The sequence below is a fragment of the Triturus cristatus genome, chromosome 7, assembly GCF_964204655.1.
Source record: "Triturus cristatus chromosome 7, aTriCri1.1, whole genome shotgun sequence".
NCBI classification, from domain to species: Eukaryota; Metazoa; Chordata; class Amphibia; order Caudata; family Salamandridae; genus Triturus; species Triturus cristatus.
The window spans coordinates 597,999,798-598,019,351 of record NC_140590.1 but is presented as its reverse complement, the minus strand read 5'-3'; the positions used below and the strand labels follow the sequence as shown (position 1 = coordinate 598,019,351).

The window sequence follows — 19,554 nt, the reverse complement described above, 5'->3', positions numbered from 1 at the left end:
TTTACCCCTATACTATCCAACACTTACCCTACTGTGGCACCCCCTGGAGTAAAATGGTAATTTTTACCCCTATACTATCCAATACTTACCTTAAATGCAATTTAAACATTATGCGTTGTAATGGTATGCGTTGTAATGGTATGCGTTGTAAAGGTAGTATGCGATGTAATGGAATGCATTGTAAAGGTAGTTTTTAAAAATGCGTTGTAGTGTCATGCGATGTAATGGAATGCGTTGTAGTGGATGTTGCGTTGTAAAAATTGCGTTGTAAGTGCATGCGTTGTAAAAGTATGCGTTGTAACGTCATACATCCCTCCAGACAGAACGCATGGAAACTGTTCAACAGTGGCTGCAGCGCCTGGGGCAACTTTGAAATCAGCAACGTGTAATTTACAAAAAGGAGTGCGGGGGCTCCTTAGCGTTGAACCCATCTTTGTTTAAATACTCAATGACACCATTAATATATAGAGTGAACAACATTGGCACCAGTACGCACACCTGCCTTACCCCTTTATCAATATGATTGGATTCCGACAATGCCCATCCTAACCCCACCTCACTTGAGCCAGAGTGTCTGCGTGTAACCTCACCAATGCACTTATCAAGACCTCATACTTTTGCCTTAAGTACATAGTAATATATGAAATCTTCAGTCACTGTTGACATCACAATTGACAGTACTGGCGATTATATAATGGGGCATTCCATATTGCATCGCACTGAGAAGCCATTCTTTGGTTATCACATTTAAATAGAAGTTACAATGCTGCAGTGAGCGGTGACTACCTTCATAGAAGAAATGGCTACAACCCCTTCAAAGAAATGTCTTGGTAAAGATTACATGCGGAGTGAACCTTGCAGTGCTGCTGGCTGCGACTTGATGTCCTCTCAGATTTTACAAAGAGAGGCAAGGCTGATGACATACTCACAAATATTAAAGTGTATAATAGTGCTGCTCGAAACTAGATGCCCAATGATTTTATATTAAGAAAGGCCTCAGCAGCTACAATATGAATTTCATGATATTGTCGCATGCATTAGGTGCAGATGGAATGCTGCAGTTCCACTACTAGTAGCTAAATGCCCATGCAGAGATTGTAGGGAGACGCGAGGCAGCTGGAATCACAGTATTAAATAATAGCAGATTTTCAGACAGACATTAAATGATGTTGAGGCAGCAGTAGGACTGTCAACAAGTAGTTTTGTTTCGAAAGATCATGAGCACACAAGGCTGCAATTCTGGCGACAACCTGTGATGTCATTTGAGATGCAGTCACTAATGCCAGAAGAGCGGGTATTAGCTAAGCTCGTTGGGTGTGTCAGTTTCACAGTTTAGCATGACTAGTTACTTTCAGAGCTTTCTAAGTTTTGGGCAATAATCATAATGCTCCATCACCAGAAGAAAAGGTGAAGGTTTCTTTCAACATTGACAAGCAGCCAATATTAGTGTGCATTCTTAACGTTTTTTAAAACAAACGACTTAAATGATTCCATTTTCTTCTGGGATTTACAATGACATCTTTGCCCTAGTCCGCAGAACAATCTGGGCTAGACCAAACCTCAGATTTTTGTCCCCTTCTGCTTGACCTTTCCTTTACAAAACCTCTCTCAGTCACCAGTCATTGCTGGTTATGGTCTTGAGCCATGAGAAGAGCGCAGTTGGGTCAGTGCCACACAGCTAACCTGCGTCCACACCTAAAGTCTCCATGGACCCAGTGCCTATGGCCATGCCAACCGAGCAATGGACATGAGACATAGTCTCCGGCCATGGCTAATGTCCACACCTCGGAGCAGCTGGTGATGGCTTCTGGCAATATCCTCCGGGATCTGGACAGGTGTGTTTTTGCCACATTTTGTGCTCAGCTCCCTCCTCATATCCCCAATATATCCATAGGGCATGGGTGTACGTTAACAGGTTTTGTGTTCGAGCTTTCCAGGGTTTCCATATGGGAAAGTCAGTTGGAAATTATAATTTTAGGACCCCCAAACTTTCTTCACTAATCTGCACACAAATGAAATTATATGCACATTATAGTTATGCTCTTTTTAATTTCCTAGCTAATTCCGTAACAATTCGAGGTTTGGCACATCTGGCAAAATTCAGAACATTTATCCCTTCCTCTCCTGTGTTTAGAGATCTGAAGAAACGGGTAACATATCCACCTCATTTTACAATCTAAGGCCAAAATCAGTGACTATGACTCAGTGCTTGCATTCTCGTCACCACGCCCACCCCTCCCTTTTGTTGCAACAATTATCAGCCCATCTGAAGGTGCCTTATCTCTTGAGGTCTGCCTATCCTGACCGGAGTTTGGCATTGCTGCCTTACACCCTAATTCTAGCACATAACCACAATTGCATCTCAGTGTTAAGGGATCTCACATGCATCTCATTATGTGCATAATAAACAGGAAAAGGCATGTCTGCCCAGACTCACTGTCCTCAAAGTACCTGAAAAGATGGAGTACTAATGCTTGAATCTGTAAGGTACTATGCCATTGAACTACACAGTATTGGAAATGAATGGCGCAATATCACATAAACACAATATCAGCCAAGTCTTACAGGTTGAGCTTACTAGTGTACTTTGGGGTTTCCTTAACCCTAGCAGGTGTGCATCTTAGATGTTTTAAGGCATGCACAAAGTACGTATTTCCACAAGTCTGTTACCTTCCAAGGCCCCCTCTGGCTAAGTGAATCCTGCCATAATAACATTGCTCATAAAAGCCACCTTCTTTTTTAATTTGACCGCTGGGCATCTTAACAGAAGTTTAGGGCCAGATTTACTGAGGGTTTATGTCAGGGCGAAGTAATGCAAACTGGCTCAAAGCTGCACAAATTTACTTTCCAGGGGAATTTACTTTCCAGCACAAAATATTTCAGTGCTTTGTACTACTTTGTTGCAATGGTCGATACTTCCGTGTAACTTGGGCAGATTAGTGCAAGCACCCATAGTTTTTGACACAAAGGGCAGGATGTATGACGCCCAAAATAGCGCCACGCAAATTCGGAGTTTTTTGCGACTCGCAATTTGCGAGGCGCTATTTTGAATGTACAAAAGTGAGTACCACACTGTTAGCGATTCCCAAATTGAGAGGCTCATGAATATTAATGAGCCTCTTGGAATATGCAACCCCATTGGGAATGGCAGGCCCTCCCAGGTATGGTGCCCTGCTGGGGTCAGCAGACCACCATGTCTGGGACTGCTTTTAAATAAAGAAGTTTTTTTTTTTAATGCAGCCCGTTTTCCTTAAAGGAAAACAGGATGCAATTAAACAAGAAAAACATGAAACGTTTTTGTTTCATTTTTCAAGGGCAGATAGTGGTCCCTGGGACCACTGCCTTCCCTTAAAAAATAATTTTCCCATGCATTTGCAAAGGGGAAGGGGTCCCCTGGGGACCCATTCTCTTTTGCAAATGCATTGCCACCCTCTTGAATAGTGTGGTATTTTGCGCCCGCAATTGCAGACGCAAAAAATTCATACATGGGCTTGCGCACGCTATTAGGAAGGGAATGCCCTTTCCTAATAGCAAGTCACAAAACCTATTTAGTGAGTTGCAAATACATTGTGACTCGCTAAATAGGCTTTGCACAGGGCCCATGCTGTTTTTGCATGCACAAACGGGTTCACAAACAGTCAGAATGGCATAAAAAAAGAACACCTCCTTGAAACTGTTGCTAACTTGAAGAAAAGTTTACATTTCTACACATTTTCCACATAATACATATGAGCTACTCAGCACACATGAAGTGTAGAATGCTGTATAGTCACAGAATTTAGTAACAGAAGGAGTCTGCTTCCGGTGCAAATCCTATGCTAGACAGCAAGTTCACACATCTACATCATGGTGCAAAGCTTGTGCACGACAACCCTGCCCCTCAATGTGCATGCCTGGCCTGCCAAGACTTAACCCACGCATTCTCAGGCAGTTGGTGGCAATTAAATTGAAACATAATTTTAATTTGTGATTTCTCTCTCCCTACTTTACCTTGCTTCTACTATGTTAACGCCCTCTCTCTCTCTCTTTACTTTTCTGTTTATCTTCACCCAGTCTCATTATCTCAGGTCTTCCTACCACACCTCTCTCTCAATATCCCATTTACCATGCACTGTTTCTCCTGACCATGCCTTCTCGCTATCACTTTCTCTGCCTACATCTATATTTCTCTGTCCTAATCACCTCTCTATATCTTAACTTTCTATACCTCATCCCTCTTCCCTTCACTTCTCACATAACCTCCTCTCTATCTTTACTACTCCTTTCTCTCCATGCCTCTACCACCTTACCTCTCTGTGAGGGAGTCTCCGAAGGTGAAACCGCTAATAATGGAAGACTTTTGCAATGTCCGTCATTTAGGCCTTACCTTAGCAAAGAGAAGAACTTCCCCGGCACGACATCTCTAATGGATACCTCTTCCCTCCTCCCACAGAACGTCGGAACTAACCTGGAATTGATCGGGCATCAGGAAGGCGGGACGGGAAGCCGTATAGGCCAATCAGGAACGCCGGTAGAAGGCTGGGGCCAGCAGAAAAAGGGAAGAGACACAACGATAGGTATGCCAGCGGAGGAGACCCCGGAACCAGAGGACCGAGAGACCGAGACGCTGTCCAGGAGCAACGCCAATGCCGGAGCAGGGGAAACAGAAGAGGACGCCCTCGAGAGGTGGACCGAAGAGTGGTGGATCCCGGAGGACGTACGAGCTGCCACAACTCAGGAGAGTTGTGGCTCCTGGCGGTACGTAAAACGGGGCAGGGGATCTTAGGGAAGGGGAGGGGAGTTGTAAAGGCGGTAGGGGGTTGACAGGTTTAAAAGCACTTTCTGTTGACACCCCGGTTTTTGGCCACCAATACTGCACCTAGCCTGTCTTACCTCACGTTTTCACGTATACCCTACGCACTCCCCTTCACCTAAACTCCCTTAGAAAACCACGCATTCCTATTTTTTAAAATATTTTTCACGTGGCATGGTGACGGTATTCCCATTCAAAGTAGAACCCGATATTAACCGCTACTTTTCTTTTTTTGTTTATTTTTGGGAGTCTATTCTGGGAACCCAGTGGACCTCTAGAAACCCGTAATAGGTTTCTCGGCCGTCAAAGAAAGGAAACACCTTCATCAAGTTCATCCAAGACCTGGGAAGACTGCCTACTCCCTGCCATCTATCATTCTGAACTCTTTAAACTACGTACCATTTACTCAAACTGAGTTGTCTTGTGTTTTTCAGACTGTGACATATACTTGCAATAAACACCACTATTGAACAGATACGTCCTCCTCGCTTCTGCTTCCGACCATCCCTCCGACACTCTCTTTACCTCACTCTCAGTCCTTTCTCTAACTCACTACTTACTCTCTCCTCTCTATCTCATTTCTCTCTGTACTTCACATCTCCCTCATTACCTCACATCTTTCAATTCTTATACTCTCTCTGTGTCACTAGCTAACCTTTCCAGCGGGGGCCGGCACGGATCGGAGGTAGGGGGCAGGTGCGACGGGGGAAGCAGATATATATTTTAAAAAAACACATAACTTCTCGCCGCTTCCTGGCTGCATCTCTCCTCTGCAGTCCTCCCTCGCACGGCCTCAACAGGAAGCACAGCTAGGATCCCAGTCTGCCAATCACAATGCTGCCTTAGCAGCGTTATGATTGGTAGGTGCCGTGTTTCGGCACTCAGGCGCTGACTGGGAGCCTGGGCTTGTTCTCCATGCAGGCTGTAATGCAGCCTGCAAAAAGAAGATGTGGCGTGGGCAAGACTGTTTTGGGCGGCCCGAGAGGGCCGGCCAAGTAGCCATTGCACACTTAGAAGGGTGCTACCACTCCTTTCCTACCCCTGCCTCCTAATGCAAAGTTGCTGAAGATGGAGAAAATAAAACGATAATAAGACAAGTTCTCATCATTTTATTTTCCCTTTATTTCACTGCAAAAAAGCAGTGGAGTGACGCTCCTCTGCCTTAGCAGAAGAGCCGCCACTGAACCTCTCAATTGACCTCACTATTAGTTCACTACCTCACCTCTCCACCTCCCTTTCCTCTCGTTCTACCTCTGTTCCCTTTCCTTCACCTCTCTTAATATCTTACTCCTTTACGGCTACCTCTATATCTGCAACTCTACCACTCTTGCTCCATCATCAACTTCTCTCTCTGCATTCTTCTCTCACACAGACACATACCTATTTGTTGAGTTGCTTCTCCATTTAAAACCACCCCTCCAGCTCAAATGTCTAACTCAAACTTGTTTTTATAGATTTCTCTTCATTACGATATCTTCCTCTCACAACTCCCTACCTCTGTGTACACCCAACTTCTGTTTCTCTATTTCATGTATGTCCCTCAAATTCCTCCTTTCACTCTATGCCACATTTCTCTTTCTACCATTGAACACACTGTCTACCTTTCCTTCTCTGCCACACTCTCTTTATCTGGCCCATTTTTCAATACCATTTTTCACTCACTAGCTTACATCTTACATTCTAAAATATAATAAAATAGTACATCTTTTTGTTTTTACTCAAGTGTCTTTATCTACCTCCGCTTCTTGCTGCCTTTACCCCTCTCTAATTCACCCCTTTTTCTGCATTACCTCTCTCTCTATCTCACTCCTTGGAGTACCGTTCGCCTCTGTCTGCATTTCCTACTCCCTAAATTTCTCTCTCTCTATCTTTCCACCACACTCCTACAACCTTCCTCTTTCTACCTCTCTTTATTTTTCCATCTGACTTCTCAGCTTTCTCTATTTGCTTTACTTCTCTTTCGAACTCACATATATTTCTACAGCAGCATCTCCCACCCAGAGAGCACAACCAACCTTGAACAGGCTGTCAAGAACTTCACTACCTGGATCACCGGCTGCTCCAACAAAGTTGCCCCAATCAAACCCACCAAACTCAAGATATCAACCAAAATTGCTAGCGGATACACTCCGGAACTGACCACCTCAAAATGCATCTGCAAACATCCAGGAAGGAAATGGTGCACCAGAAAGGACCTCACAGACAGCACCATCTTCAAGATATCGCTCATCCACTGTCACCAACTCCTGAAGGCGACAAAACAGAATGCCCTAGCCTACCAGATCGAAGCAAGTCCTAACCACAGCAAAGCACTCTACAGCATTGTGAAGGAGTTCTCCAACCCATCAACAACCAGAAACATCATCACCCTCTCCCGGGAACTCTGCAACATTCTGACCGACTTCTTCCATGAAGAGATCAGCACCATCTACAAACACTTCAAACCTCAACCTTTTGCCTCTGACATCCTCAGTCTCCTCGCTCCCACAGACAAAAACTCGATCACTGGATCACTGCCTGGGAACAGCTCACCACACAGAGCACCTGAGCTATCATGGACTCCTTCTACTCAGGAGCACCCACGGACCCCTGTTCCCACAACTTGTTCAATCTCAAAAACAGGATCATCAGCAAAATGCTCCCTGCCATCTTGAACGCATCCATCACATCGACCACCGTCCTAGAAGAATGGAAACACCCCACAGTCAAGCCCCTCCTCAGTAATCCATCTGCTGAGCCCAAAGAGCGCAAGAACTACCGGCCCATCTCTCCCCCCCCTTTCCTGCCAACTGATCGAATACCTGCAAAACTATGACCTTTTCGACACTTCACAATACGGTTTCTACACAAACAACAGTAGCGAAGCCGCCCTGATCATAGCCACCGACAACATTAGAATCCTCCTAGACCAAGGAAGGACGGCCACCCTGATCCTTCTTGACCACTCAGTAGCCATGGACACTGTGTCCCACCACACCTTGATTGAGAGGCTTCTTCAGATCGATATCCAAGAAGACTCCCTCAAATGGATCACATCCTTCCTCACCGGAAGAGCCCAGAGAATCTGCCTACCATCGTTCACCTGGGAACCCGAAGACGTCATCTGCAGCGTCCTCCAAGGCTCATACCTCAGCTCTAACCTGTTCAACGCCTACATGACCACCCTGGCGAACATCGTCAGAACACATGGACTGAAAATAATATCGTACGCAGATGACACCCAGCTCATCCTCTCTCTATCAGAAGAACCATCCACCACGTGGTCCAACTTCCACCTGCACATGACCAGCATCGCCGACTGGATGCAAAACAACTGCATCAAACTCAACACAGACAAAACAGAAGTACTGATCTTCGGAAACAACACCTCCCCATGGAACAACCCTGTTGGCCTGCTGAACTTGGACATTCGACCACTCCTAGAGACCATGCCTGGAAGCTCAACATCATCTTGGACAGCAAACTCACCATGAAATATCAGATCAACGCAGTCTCCTCCGCCTGCATCCTCTATCTTCACCTGCTCTAAAAGATCCTCAGATGGCTCCCAGTAAGCAACAGACATAGCTTCACTCAAGCCCTCGTCACTAGCTGCCTGGACTATGACAATGCATTCTACGTAGTAATCACCACCAACCTCCTAAAGAGACTGCAGACCAGACAGAACTCAGAAGTCTCACTCATCCTCGACCTTCCCAAATGGACCCACATCACCCCACACCACAAGAAGTTCCACTGGCTCCCCATTCACTAATGTCAATTCAAGATGATGACCCCTGCCAACAAAGCCCTGCACAATCAAGGACTGGTATTCATCAACTACTGCTTGATCTTCCACCAACCCTCCAGGCACCTGCACTCCACTCCCCTATCCCTCGTCACTCCCCTATCCCTTGCCAAAGCAACAGTAGCGGACGTTCCTTTTCCTGCCTCGCTGTGAAGTCCTGGAACAGCCTCTTTCTTCCTCCACCTCTGGAAATCACCCTCTCTTTAGGAATTCAGAAAGGGACTCAAGACCTGGTTGTTAAACTGCTTCCACCAAAGCAGATTGCCCTCAGAGCCTGGATGCACTTGCATGTGAATAGCAGCACTTTACAAATCTTGTTTCATTGATTGATCTCTTTCTCCACCTCCTTCTCCCTCTACTTAGCACTATTGCTATACAGTTTTCTTTATGTCTCTGTCTATCCCTTATATGATGCCCCATCCCATTTCTCTTACTTAGAAGGGTTACAGGTGTGTGTTGAGCCAGAGAAGGGTACAGATAGAAGAGGAGAAGATGGACAAGACAGGGGAAGATAAATTAGTAGAATGCTATTAGACTTTAACCAGTAGAATGTTCGAAATTCTCAGATCAGTAATTTCATTTTCAATGTTGCAGCATTAATGCCAGTAACGAAGAGGGTGATTACAAGTGTTTGGCAACTTAAGCTACAATTTTAAGTGCTATGTGCATTTAGCTTAATTTAATATTATGCAATAGTCCACTAAACATCTCACAAGTCAACTTTAAGCTTGTTTTTCTTACAATGGGAGCAGTAGCGGCTGCCACCAAAAAGTACCTGTTTGTTGGGGCCGGGAAGGGTCAGAAAAATCAATAAAATTACTTACCTGGCTGCCGGCCGTCGTCTCGCCTCCGTCCTTTCCTGTTCCTGCCGGAAGCAGGAAGCACACACAGGCTCCCCTAAGACAATCACGATGCTGCTGTCTCCATGACAGCAGCATTGTGATTGGTCTGAGCGCCTTGGTTTGGCACTCAGAAGGGGACTATGAGCCTGTTCATGTTCTCCACTGAGGCTGTACAATACAGCTCGTGGATAGCATGCAAAGTAGACATGATGCTTTGGCCGACCCATGACAGCTGACTAAACCGTCATGTGGACTTAAGTGCCCCAGCCACTCCTCCCCTGCTGGCTTTGACGACAGCCCAGCCCCGCCCCGCCCCATAAATCTCCCTCAGTATAGAAAAATAAATAATAATAATGTTGCGTTATCATTTTATTTTTGTTTTTTGCACTGCTCAAAGAGCAGGGGGAAAGCGCTCCTCTGCCTTAGCGGAGGAGCCGCTGCTGAATGGGAGTAACAACCTGCTTATACACTGAATTCCATGTTAAATATTGATGTTGCAAGTAAAATAAATGTAGATCCAAATTTAAAAATAAATTACTTTATCAATGCTTGTTCAAGCTTTCTTTGGGTGCGATGTGGACGGTTGACACGAGGCAGCTTGAGTATGCATCTATTTTAGTGCATCTGTTTCCGAAGGTTTAGGCTATAATTCCATATTGTAGGTGCCGGAGAAGGCAGAGGGACAGGCACTGGATCTATTCGTCGAGGACCTTATACTCAATCATCTACGCCCCAAGGGCCTGTTGCAATTCTTTGTGGTTCAGCGGGCCCACAGAGTCCCCAGGGGGGCGTCCAAAACCCGGCGCCCCTCCCCGTCTGATTTTAGCTAGGCTGCTTAACTTTCGAGACCGCAATGTGATCCTGCAGAGCGCAAGGGTGGCGCCACCGCTCAAGTATGAAAATGCAGTCATCTCTTTCTTTCCAGACTTTACTCAAGCTGTGCAGAAACAAAGGCGATCCTTTCTTCCTGTCAAAAAGAGACTTAGGGACAAAGGACTGAAATATGCAATGCTTTTCCCGACTCGGCTGCGGGTTGGGGCGGATGGAAAGGCCTGGTTTTTTGATCACCCGGAGGCAGTGGCAGACTGGCTGGAGGGATGGAGAGACGCCAAGGAACACAATGCCTGCTGACACTCGATCAATATGGAACTCTGAGTATGAGATGTTCCCTGGCTTGGTGAGCTCCGATGCCTATTTTCACCCTTTGCCCGGAGACGGGGAACGAGAAGGATTGGGGGGGGTGTTCATTTGCAATGGTTCAATTGGCAGCAACGGCTACAATTGCGCATGGAGATAGGCTCACAACTGAAAAATCGTCATGGGTACACACTGGGATAAAAGTTTTACTCTATTGAGCTGGAATGTAAATGGGCTCGGAGACAAGGGGAAGCATACTTTAGTCCTACAATAGCTCAAACGCCACTCCCCTGATGTGGTTTTCCTCCAGGAGTCGCACCTGGTGGGTAACACTTGTAAAGCATTAAACAGATGGGGGGTATAAGCTATTGGCCCATTCCAGATTTACTTCTGGGACCAGGGAAGTGGGCATCATGATCAAATACACCTTCCCCTTTTCAATTCAGTCTATGCGATCCGATGAATGGGGTAGATATATCGCTATCACGGGGCATTGGGTGGGCAACATACTAACCTTAATGTTGTTTATGTCCCGCCTGGGTTACAGAGCCAAGCGTTCAACAATCCGGATACCCAACTGCTCTCACATCCTGAAGGTCTTTTACTGGTGGGAGGAGATTTCAATGCGGTTGCCTCTGGCTCCCTGGAACGTCAACCCTCCCGCGACATAGGACCCTCGTGTCGCTGGATTCCTGACTTTCTGGAAGCCCTCGGCCTACCGGATGTATGGAGGGCGTTTCATCCTGATAGTATACAGCATACCTTTTTTTCAGGGGCGCACCATAGCTTTTTCCACATTGACTACCTCCTGGCTCCTGCGTCTCAACTCGCCCACATTCAGGAGATAAGGCACTTGGCATGGGGTATCTCCGATCACTCCCCGATATGGACCCGGTTGGTCCTGGGGGACACGTGGATGGGAATGGTCGCGCCCATCAGCCCTTGGTTCCTACGCAACCCTGTGGTTCGCAAAGAGCTCTTGCTAGCCATCGACCACTACTTTCAAGAAAATCAGGGGTCCTTCGAATCCCCCCAAATATTGTGGGAAGCGTTCAAATTGGTAATCAGGGGGCAGACTCTTTCACTAATTGCCGGAGTCAAGAAAGAAAAACAAAAAGACTTTGAAACTGTGGAGGAGGAGATCCTCCAGCTGGAGGAGAGTCTCGTTGAGGACGTGAGTCCAGAAAAACTTCACCTTTTGAAATGAAAGTGGGACAAATATAAAAGTATTGCCACTGACAGGGCTAGAACTTGGTGGGGAGAGAGGGATGGTAGAGTGTATGAATGGGAAGACAAAGCCAGGAAGCTTCTGGCCTGGCTAGACAGGAAAGAAAGGGCCAACAGGCTTGTTCCAGGTTGGCGGATAATGAAGACGGAACAATCACATACCCCCTAAAAATTGTTGGTGAGTTCACAGCGCACTACAGCGTGATATATCAATCACGCTCCTCCTTACTCGAGGAGGACTCCATGGATCTCCTTCGAGATATCCACATCCTCGTCCTCTCTGAGGAGGATAAGAGTTTCCTGGAAAGTGACATCACCAATGATGAAATAGCCCAGGCACTCAGGAGCCTTCGGTCGGGAAAGGCACTGGGCCCCAACGGAATGCCGATCGAAGTTTATAAACTGCGTCCAGATAAAATTGCTCCTCATCTACGGGCCATGTTCATGGAGAGTAGGAGGGTGGGGTTGCTCCCACCGGACCAGCTTCTCGCGTCACTTGTCGTGATTCATAAAGAGGGTAACCCTAGAAATAAATTTGCCTCCTACAGGTCCACCTCCTTGCATAATGCAGAACCCGAAATCCTGGCTAAACTCTTGGCCACTCGTTTGACCCGGATGATAAATACTCTGGTGCACCCTGATCAATCGGGCTTTGTGCCCCACCGAAACACGGCCCTGAATCTGCGGAGGGTACATGGAGTGCTGGGGAGAGTTGACACCATTGAAGAGGCGGCCGTGATTGTCTCCTTGGATGTCTCTATCTCGTTCAACACCATCGAATGGCCATACCTTCTCGCTGTTCTTGCCAAAATGGGGTTTGAGTCTGTCTTCACTGCATGGGTTAGACTACTCTACTCGGAGCCATTGGCGCAGGTGGTGGTCAACAATAAACAATCAGACCCATTCCAACTGAGTCGTGGTACCCATCAGGGATGTCTGATGTCGCCCCTCCTGTTCGCCCTTTCCCTGTGATACAGGTGGTCGGCAGACTGGGAGGACCATATCTTGCTTTATGCAGATGATATACTCCTCTGTCTAGCCTCCCCCAAAATGTCCCTAAGATGTGTGCTATTTATTTTCACGATCTTTGGTGGATACTCTGGCTATTCTATTAATTGGAGCAAGTCGCTCATATATATTCTAGGAGGTGATTCTCCCGCTCTGCCCAGGGACTGCCAAATGCAAACTGTTAGAGATGGCTTTCGCTACGTCTGGATCTTTGTCATCGCAGATTCTAAGCTTCGTTACGAGAGAAACCTGCTCCCGCCCTTGCAGAGGCTGAGGCGAGATATCGCCAGCTGGAAGGCACTCCCACTGTCACTGCTGGGCAGGGCAGCCCCATTCAAAATGATGTCCCTGCCCCGTTTCCTCTACGCCCTGCAAAACTACCCTGAGACGGTCCCTGCAAGATACTTTCAGGAAATTGAGGGCTTACAGAGGTAGTTACTGTGGGATGGGAGGCCCCGAATAGCTCTCAACAAATTGGTCTTAAACTGGTATGACGGTGGCATAGGCCTTCCCGAAATCAGGAAATACTATTGGCTTCCCACCTTGCCGCTATTTATCAGGGCACCTACCAAAGGCCAGACAATCCAGGATTCACCATGGATAGATGGCTTCTACCTGGTGGGAACTACAACAGAGCCCTTTATTCGAACCCCAGGAAACTCCCTTTAACTGGTCCAACCAAACACTCGGTCCAGGTTTGGCATGCAGCTACTAAAAGCTTAGGTTGGGACAGGAAGCTCACACTGGCAACTCCCTTGTGGGACTCGGATCAACTGGGCAACCTGCGTTCCTCAAAGGGTTTTGACAAATGGGATCTTATTGGTATCCCCCAGATAGGTGACCTCTGGGTGAAAGGTGATATGATTGCGGTCAATACTCTCCAACAGCAATGTGAACTCCCCGAGTTTTTCTGTTATCTACAAATCCGTCATGCTCTTGTAACGGCCCTACAGAAGGGCTCTTACACTCCTGAGTCTTCACCTTTCGAAGACAGATTACTTGATGGGTACCTCCCACAGGAAGCAATTTCGTTAACTTTGAAAATTGATTAATAAAACCCCGATCCCCTTGAGCTGCTCTGTGAGTGTTGGGTGGGGGATGGCCTGGAGCTTGACGACGAGGAGTGGCGGGAGGCGGTGGCCTCCCCCCATGAGGTGGCGATTTCTGCTCCGCTACGCCTGGTCCAGCTCAAAATATTGCATAGAACGTACGTCACTGGGCCCCAGCTGGTTCATATGGGGAGGGAGAGATTGCAGAAGGCGCTGTGGTCAGATGGGCACTTTCCTACACATACTATGGGAGTGTGAACAGATCCAGGAGTACTGGCGGGGTTTGCAGGAGGTCATGAGGGGAGTGTTACACAAAGACATACGCCCGGAGGTGAAAAGATGTCTCCTTAATGTTTTAGAACCCACCAATTTGACCGGTGTGGAGAGGCTCTGGGCTACTCTGGGTGCAATGGTGGCCAAACGTGATATAGCCCAAATGTGGGGGGCGGGGACGCCTCCGACCCTGGATACCTGGAAAAAGAACTTAGAGTGGTGTATGTTCAGGGAGAAAACGGTGTATGTGGCACGGGATGTCCTAAGAAGTGGTCCTCTGTATGGTCTAAGTGGAATGTCTACCGGGGAGATATATGTCCGGCTCCTGTGGTACCTTTGGAGGATGAACCTATGTCTCCTTGAAACCCATCTGTGTACCCGATGTGTGTCCCAGCTGCCTATGATGTCGAAATGTATTCGCCATCTGAATCGATCCCATGTAAGTGTATATTGCTTGGCCGACTGTCAATGTTTATGTTTTAATAAAAAGATATCATAAAAAAAGAAGGTGATGCATTAACTACATCATACTACACCTGCACATAATACAGGGGGAAAAAAGTGGGAAAAAGGGAAAAGAAAGGGAGGGAGAGTGGAGAGAGTGAGGCAAAGGAAGGTTTCTGGAATAATGCACTATTTCTTTATAATGTGAACATAATGACCACAAGAGAGTTTAGCATTAAGTCACTCAAGCAATACAACCCCAATGATTTTGTTTTCAAGTATTCAGCTGCAGTCATTGATAAGCACAGCCATATAATTGTGATTGGTGATCTCTGTGCCACTGGATTAGATGGCCTGGAGCAGAACTTGATTAAACCTTTTTAGGGGCTACATTCAAGTGGTCCCATTCCCCTTTGAATAGATGTAAGTGTAGTAATAGTGGTAATCACCATGTAATGCAGTTCGCAAGTCATATTGTGAGAGATCCTGACACGCATGCCTTATTCAAAATATAAACATTGTATGTATATCATAAATACAAAACAACATTAAATATTTACTTTCAATGACACACAACATATCTCCAACCACAATTATTAAATTATGTTGAGAGCAGATTAATACAAAACAACCACAAAAGAGATGGGTAACAGGAATGAGTTAGCATGGATCATTCATAGAATCGCTTGAGGGAGTCAGTGTTTATGTTTCAGTATGCGCAGAACTACGGACTGCCTTTTTCAGGACAGAAATGGTGGATTTATTTTAAGTAACATGTCCACTAAACCACTACATCAGACAGGTCATACTTTAGATCCTAACAACAAACCATTTGACCTTATCACAATTTAACAGCCATCACTTTCAAAGAATAAGCAGCCCTATATCTAAAATGGAGAATTGAATTGCATACCAAAGAGTCTCTGACATTGAATAAATACACAGCCCTTGTCTCTAGAGAAGGCACCATGCATTCTTTTCCATGTATATGAATACGGAAAACACAGTTACCTTTGAGAGTGGTAACCATCAGTTTAATAAAACAGCTTCTATTACGTTGCACGGACCATAACCTGCATGGATAAAAAACCTGGGCCATGCTCTTTCATTATGCTGTAAAAAGAAGAACACTTTTACGGTTTCCAAAATTCTCATCAGTGGGAGAGCTGAAATGCCTTTATAATTATGCAATCAGCTTTTATGGATGTGTTTCTAGAGATCTGTAGACTCACCCGCTGCTTGTAATGACTGTTGTGGGGAACAGTGAGTAAGAGAAAATGTCACTTGAAATAATCTGTTGCTCAACCCAAGGATGTCAATTTAAGTCTAAATAAAGCAGCAATTATATCACATATAATGAGTCACATTTCTACTTATGGGTTAGAATCTGGGGAAAGGTGTGAGCAAGCGGGTACATTTTGCTGTCTGATGAAATGCTAAAAACCCAGATGAATATTGTTTTGAAAACTTGTGGCAACTTAAAACGTTAAGATCTTTTGTTGCCAGTTACTGATCCTACTTACCACGTAACTAATGTAAATGCTTGGAATCAGCCATCTATTTAGATGTCCTTCTTCACCAACCTCAGTTAGTACAAAATGCATCTTTGCTAGTTATTAATGATTCTAAAAGATCTCACAGGTCCACCATTCTACACCAGTTTCACTGGCAACCAGGGAAGAACAGGATCTTCTTTAGAGTCATGGAAATTGGTCGAAGGGCAATATATCAACATTCTTCAGATTTTTTAGCTAAAACAAGCTGTATTTGTGTCCCCAAGAGAGAATTATGTTCTGCCAAGGCTTTTCAGCTTATTGTTCCAAGAGCTTGCTCTTGGAAGTACAGAGGCATATCCTTTTTGAGTGTTCTGCCAAGCCATGGATCTCTTTCCCTCAAGTCCTTTGCTCTGAAAATTTTTTACAAAAATTCAAGAAAGTCTTGAAAACATATTTATTTTAAATTTACTCTTTTGTTCGGCTTAGTCGAACAGCGACTTCTGGTTTTAAGTGCCATAATACCTTGGTGAACGCGTACTTTATAAGTGCATACCATACACCACAGATTAGATTAAATAGTGGGAAATGGCCCAGAAAAGTGTTGCCTTTTACCTGTAAAAGATCCATGTCTTGAAGATTCGTCGTGTCCGGAGCATTTTCTAGTAGAATTGCTGACATAACAGTCACATTTGTTTTCACCATATCCAATTCACTGTAGAGTTTGCCAATCTATGTATTGGAAAAAAAGAAACACTGTCAAAGAATTCCCATTCGAGGAAGCATTTACAACCCTCCCATTATGTTACAACCAAAAATTTGAAAAATCCACTTTAAAGCAGTTTATGAGTTTCCTTTATGTTTTCTAATTCTCATATTGATGAGAAAAAATGTAAACATGTGGCTACTGCAACTTGTAGAAGACACAATGGCTCTAACTCACACTCCACTCTTATAGATAAATACCCACTTTAACAACAGATTTATATAATGTTGGTATAGTAAATTGGGGTTTTGTTGGGGGACGACTCTTTTCAAGCAACAGCCATAATCCCTGTCAAGGTGAACCACAAAAGTCACTAAATTAACCAGATCTTAACCCTCTGGTAGCTTGGCACAAAATCAGTCAGGTTAACTTACAAGAACTGTGTTAAGTATTTATGCAGCACACAAACAGTCCTAAAGTGAAAACATAGAACAGGAAAAACTCCTACATCAATTTAGGGAAATAAAGAATATTTTAATAAATACAATTACCCCAAAACTAATTAAATTCAATCAGTAGAATCAGAGTTATGAATTTGTAAAGATTTAAGTTAAAAATAGCATCTAAAAGATTAATGCGCCAGCCGCCGGTATCTAGTCTCGCAAGACCAGGGCAAAGTCTAAAGTTAAGACTGACCACGAGGTGGATTGCACCCGGTCTCGGCTTACACTCTGATGTAGACATTTATTTGAAGAAAAGTTCCTGAGTAGGTAGAGTTCAGCGAGACAAGGTAGCCGACGGTCATCCAAGGAGGAGGCGTCATCATCGGGGAGCTGCTGGACACAGTCACTGTGTAGAAATCTACATTCAGAATTTTATTGGAAATCTCCAGCTGCAGGCTGTAGCTGAGGAGTGCTCCACAAGTCCAGATACCCTTTCCGTGGGGTTTACAACCCTCCCATTATGTTACAACCAAAAATTTGAAAAATCCACTTTAAAGCAGTTTATGAGTTTCCCTTATGTTTTCTAATTCTCATATTGATGAGAAAAAATGTAAACATGTGGCTACTGCAACTTGTAGAAGACACAATGGCTCTAACTCACACTCCACTCTTATAGATAAATACCCACTTTAACAACAGATTTATATAATGTTGGTATAGTAAATTGGGGTTTTGTTGGGGGACGACTCTTTTCAAGCAACAGCCATAATCCCTGTCAAGGTGAACCACAAAAGTCACTAAATTAACCAGATCTTAACCCTCTGGTAGCTTGGCACAAAATCAGTCAGGTTAACTTACAAGAACTGTGTTAAGTATTTATGCAGCACACAAACAGTCCTAAAGTGAAAACATAGAACAGGAAAAACTCCTACATCAATTTAGGGAAATAAAGAATATTTTAATAAATACAATTACCCCAAAACTAATTAAATTCAATCAGTAGAATCAGAGTTATGAATTTGTAAAGATTTAAGTTAAAAATAGCATCTAAAAGATTAATGCGCCAGCCGCCGGTATCTAGTCTCGCAAGACCAGGGCAAAGTCTAAAGTTAAGACTGACCACGAGGTGGATTGCACCCGGTCTCGGCTTACACTCTGATGTAGACATTTATTTGAAGAAAAGTTCCTGAGTAGGTAGAGTTCAGCGAGACAAGGTAGCCGACGGTCATCCAAGGAGGAGGCGTCATCATCGGGGAGCTGCTGGACACAGTCACTGTGTAGAAATCTACATTCAGAATTTTATTGGAAATCTCCAGCTGCAGGCTGTAGCTGAGGAGTGCTCCACAAGTCCAGATACCCTTTCCGTGGGGTTCAAGATTTGCTGATGCAGATAAGAATGTAGCGGGAGCTGCCGCAATTTTAGGCCGACCGGCAATGCACCTCGGGAGGGTCGGTGAGCAGGTAGGTCCCGGTTTCCTCTCAGTTCTCAACCCTCTTTTTGGTATAAATTTTTCCATGTCCTAAGTTTCAGATTTTGGATGGAGGAACATCTTTAGCATGGCTTTCATGGCCTCAGTGGAATTACGCGGAGTTCTGCTCCACTCTACACAATACTATGTAGCTCCTTTGAGGAGCTGTTCGCCCGTGAGAAGCACGACCAGCTCAACTGCTCACACACAGCCACCGATAGCGGGACACACAAAAACTTAGGAATTTTACTCACCCACACTCGAGTGTGTAGATCTTTTGTGGAACCTGTTTGCCCATAAGCGATCACAGTAGCGTTGTGTAGCCCTGAAAGAAACACTGCACCAGTGGTTGCATGCATGCGGGTACACAGCCTCCTGGTTGGGGGTCATAGCCCCGAAAACGTGGCAGAAACAAAAAGTGGGGTCTCGTCCCATAGTGAACTCCCATGGTCCCACCCGCAGACAAGGCCGGTGTATATGGAGCACCTCTATGGGCAGCAGCAACCACACATGCACAGACACCCACACTGGACTCTGATCTTCTGTAAGCTCAGACCCATGGCGGCATTGTCAATAACCAAGAAGGAGAACTTTAAACATCCCAACTAGAAGAGAGATGCCAGCAATGGAACCAGACAACTCAGTTGATGCACCATACCAGCACCGTAGAAATGGAAGACAGATGGCACCAACAAAGAAGGAAAGAACAGGTGAAGACAGACCATTTATGCCTATAGAAGAAACACTAACTTAGGCTCATGACTAACGTATGTATACATTCTGTGCATGTTTTGCGTGGTTTCTCTCACTAAAATTCAGCCATTGTGACACATTTCATACATTGATCGTTACTAAGGATAGAGTCACTCTTGCTCTCCCCTCCC

General features: G+C 45.2%; 1 protein-coding gene across 2 annotated transcripts in view; it reads right to left on the bottom strand.

The window, feature by feature from the left end:
- Positions 1–19,554, bottom strand: part of TOM1L1 (target of myb1 like 1 membrane trafficking protein) — a 665,925-nt gene that overhangs the window by 304,423 nt on the left and 341,948 nt on the right. For both annotated transcript variants that reach the window (XM_085617158.1, XM_085617157.1), the window contains exon 7: positions 16,668–16,784. In XM_085617158.1, coding sequence (XP_085473284.1) covers positions 16,668–16,784 — 117 coding nt within the window. The remainder of the gene's footprint in view (positions 1–16,667; positions 16,785–19,554) is intronic.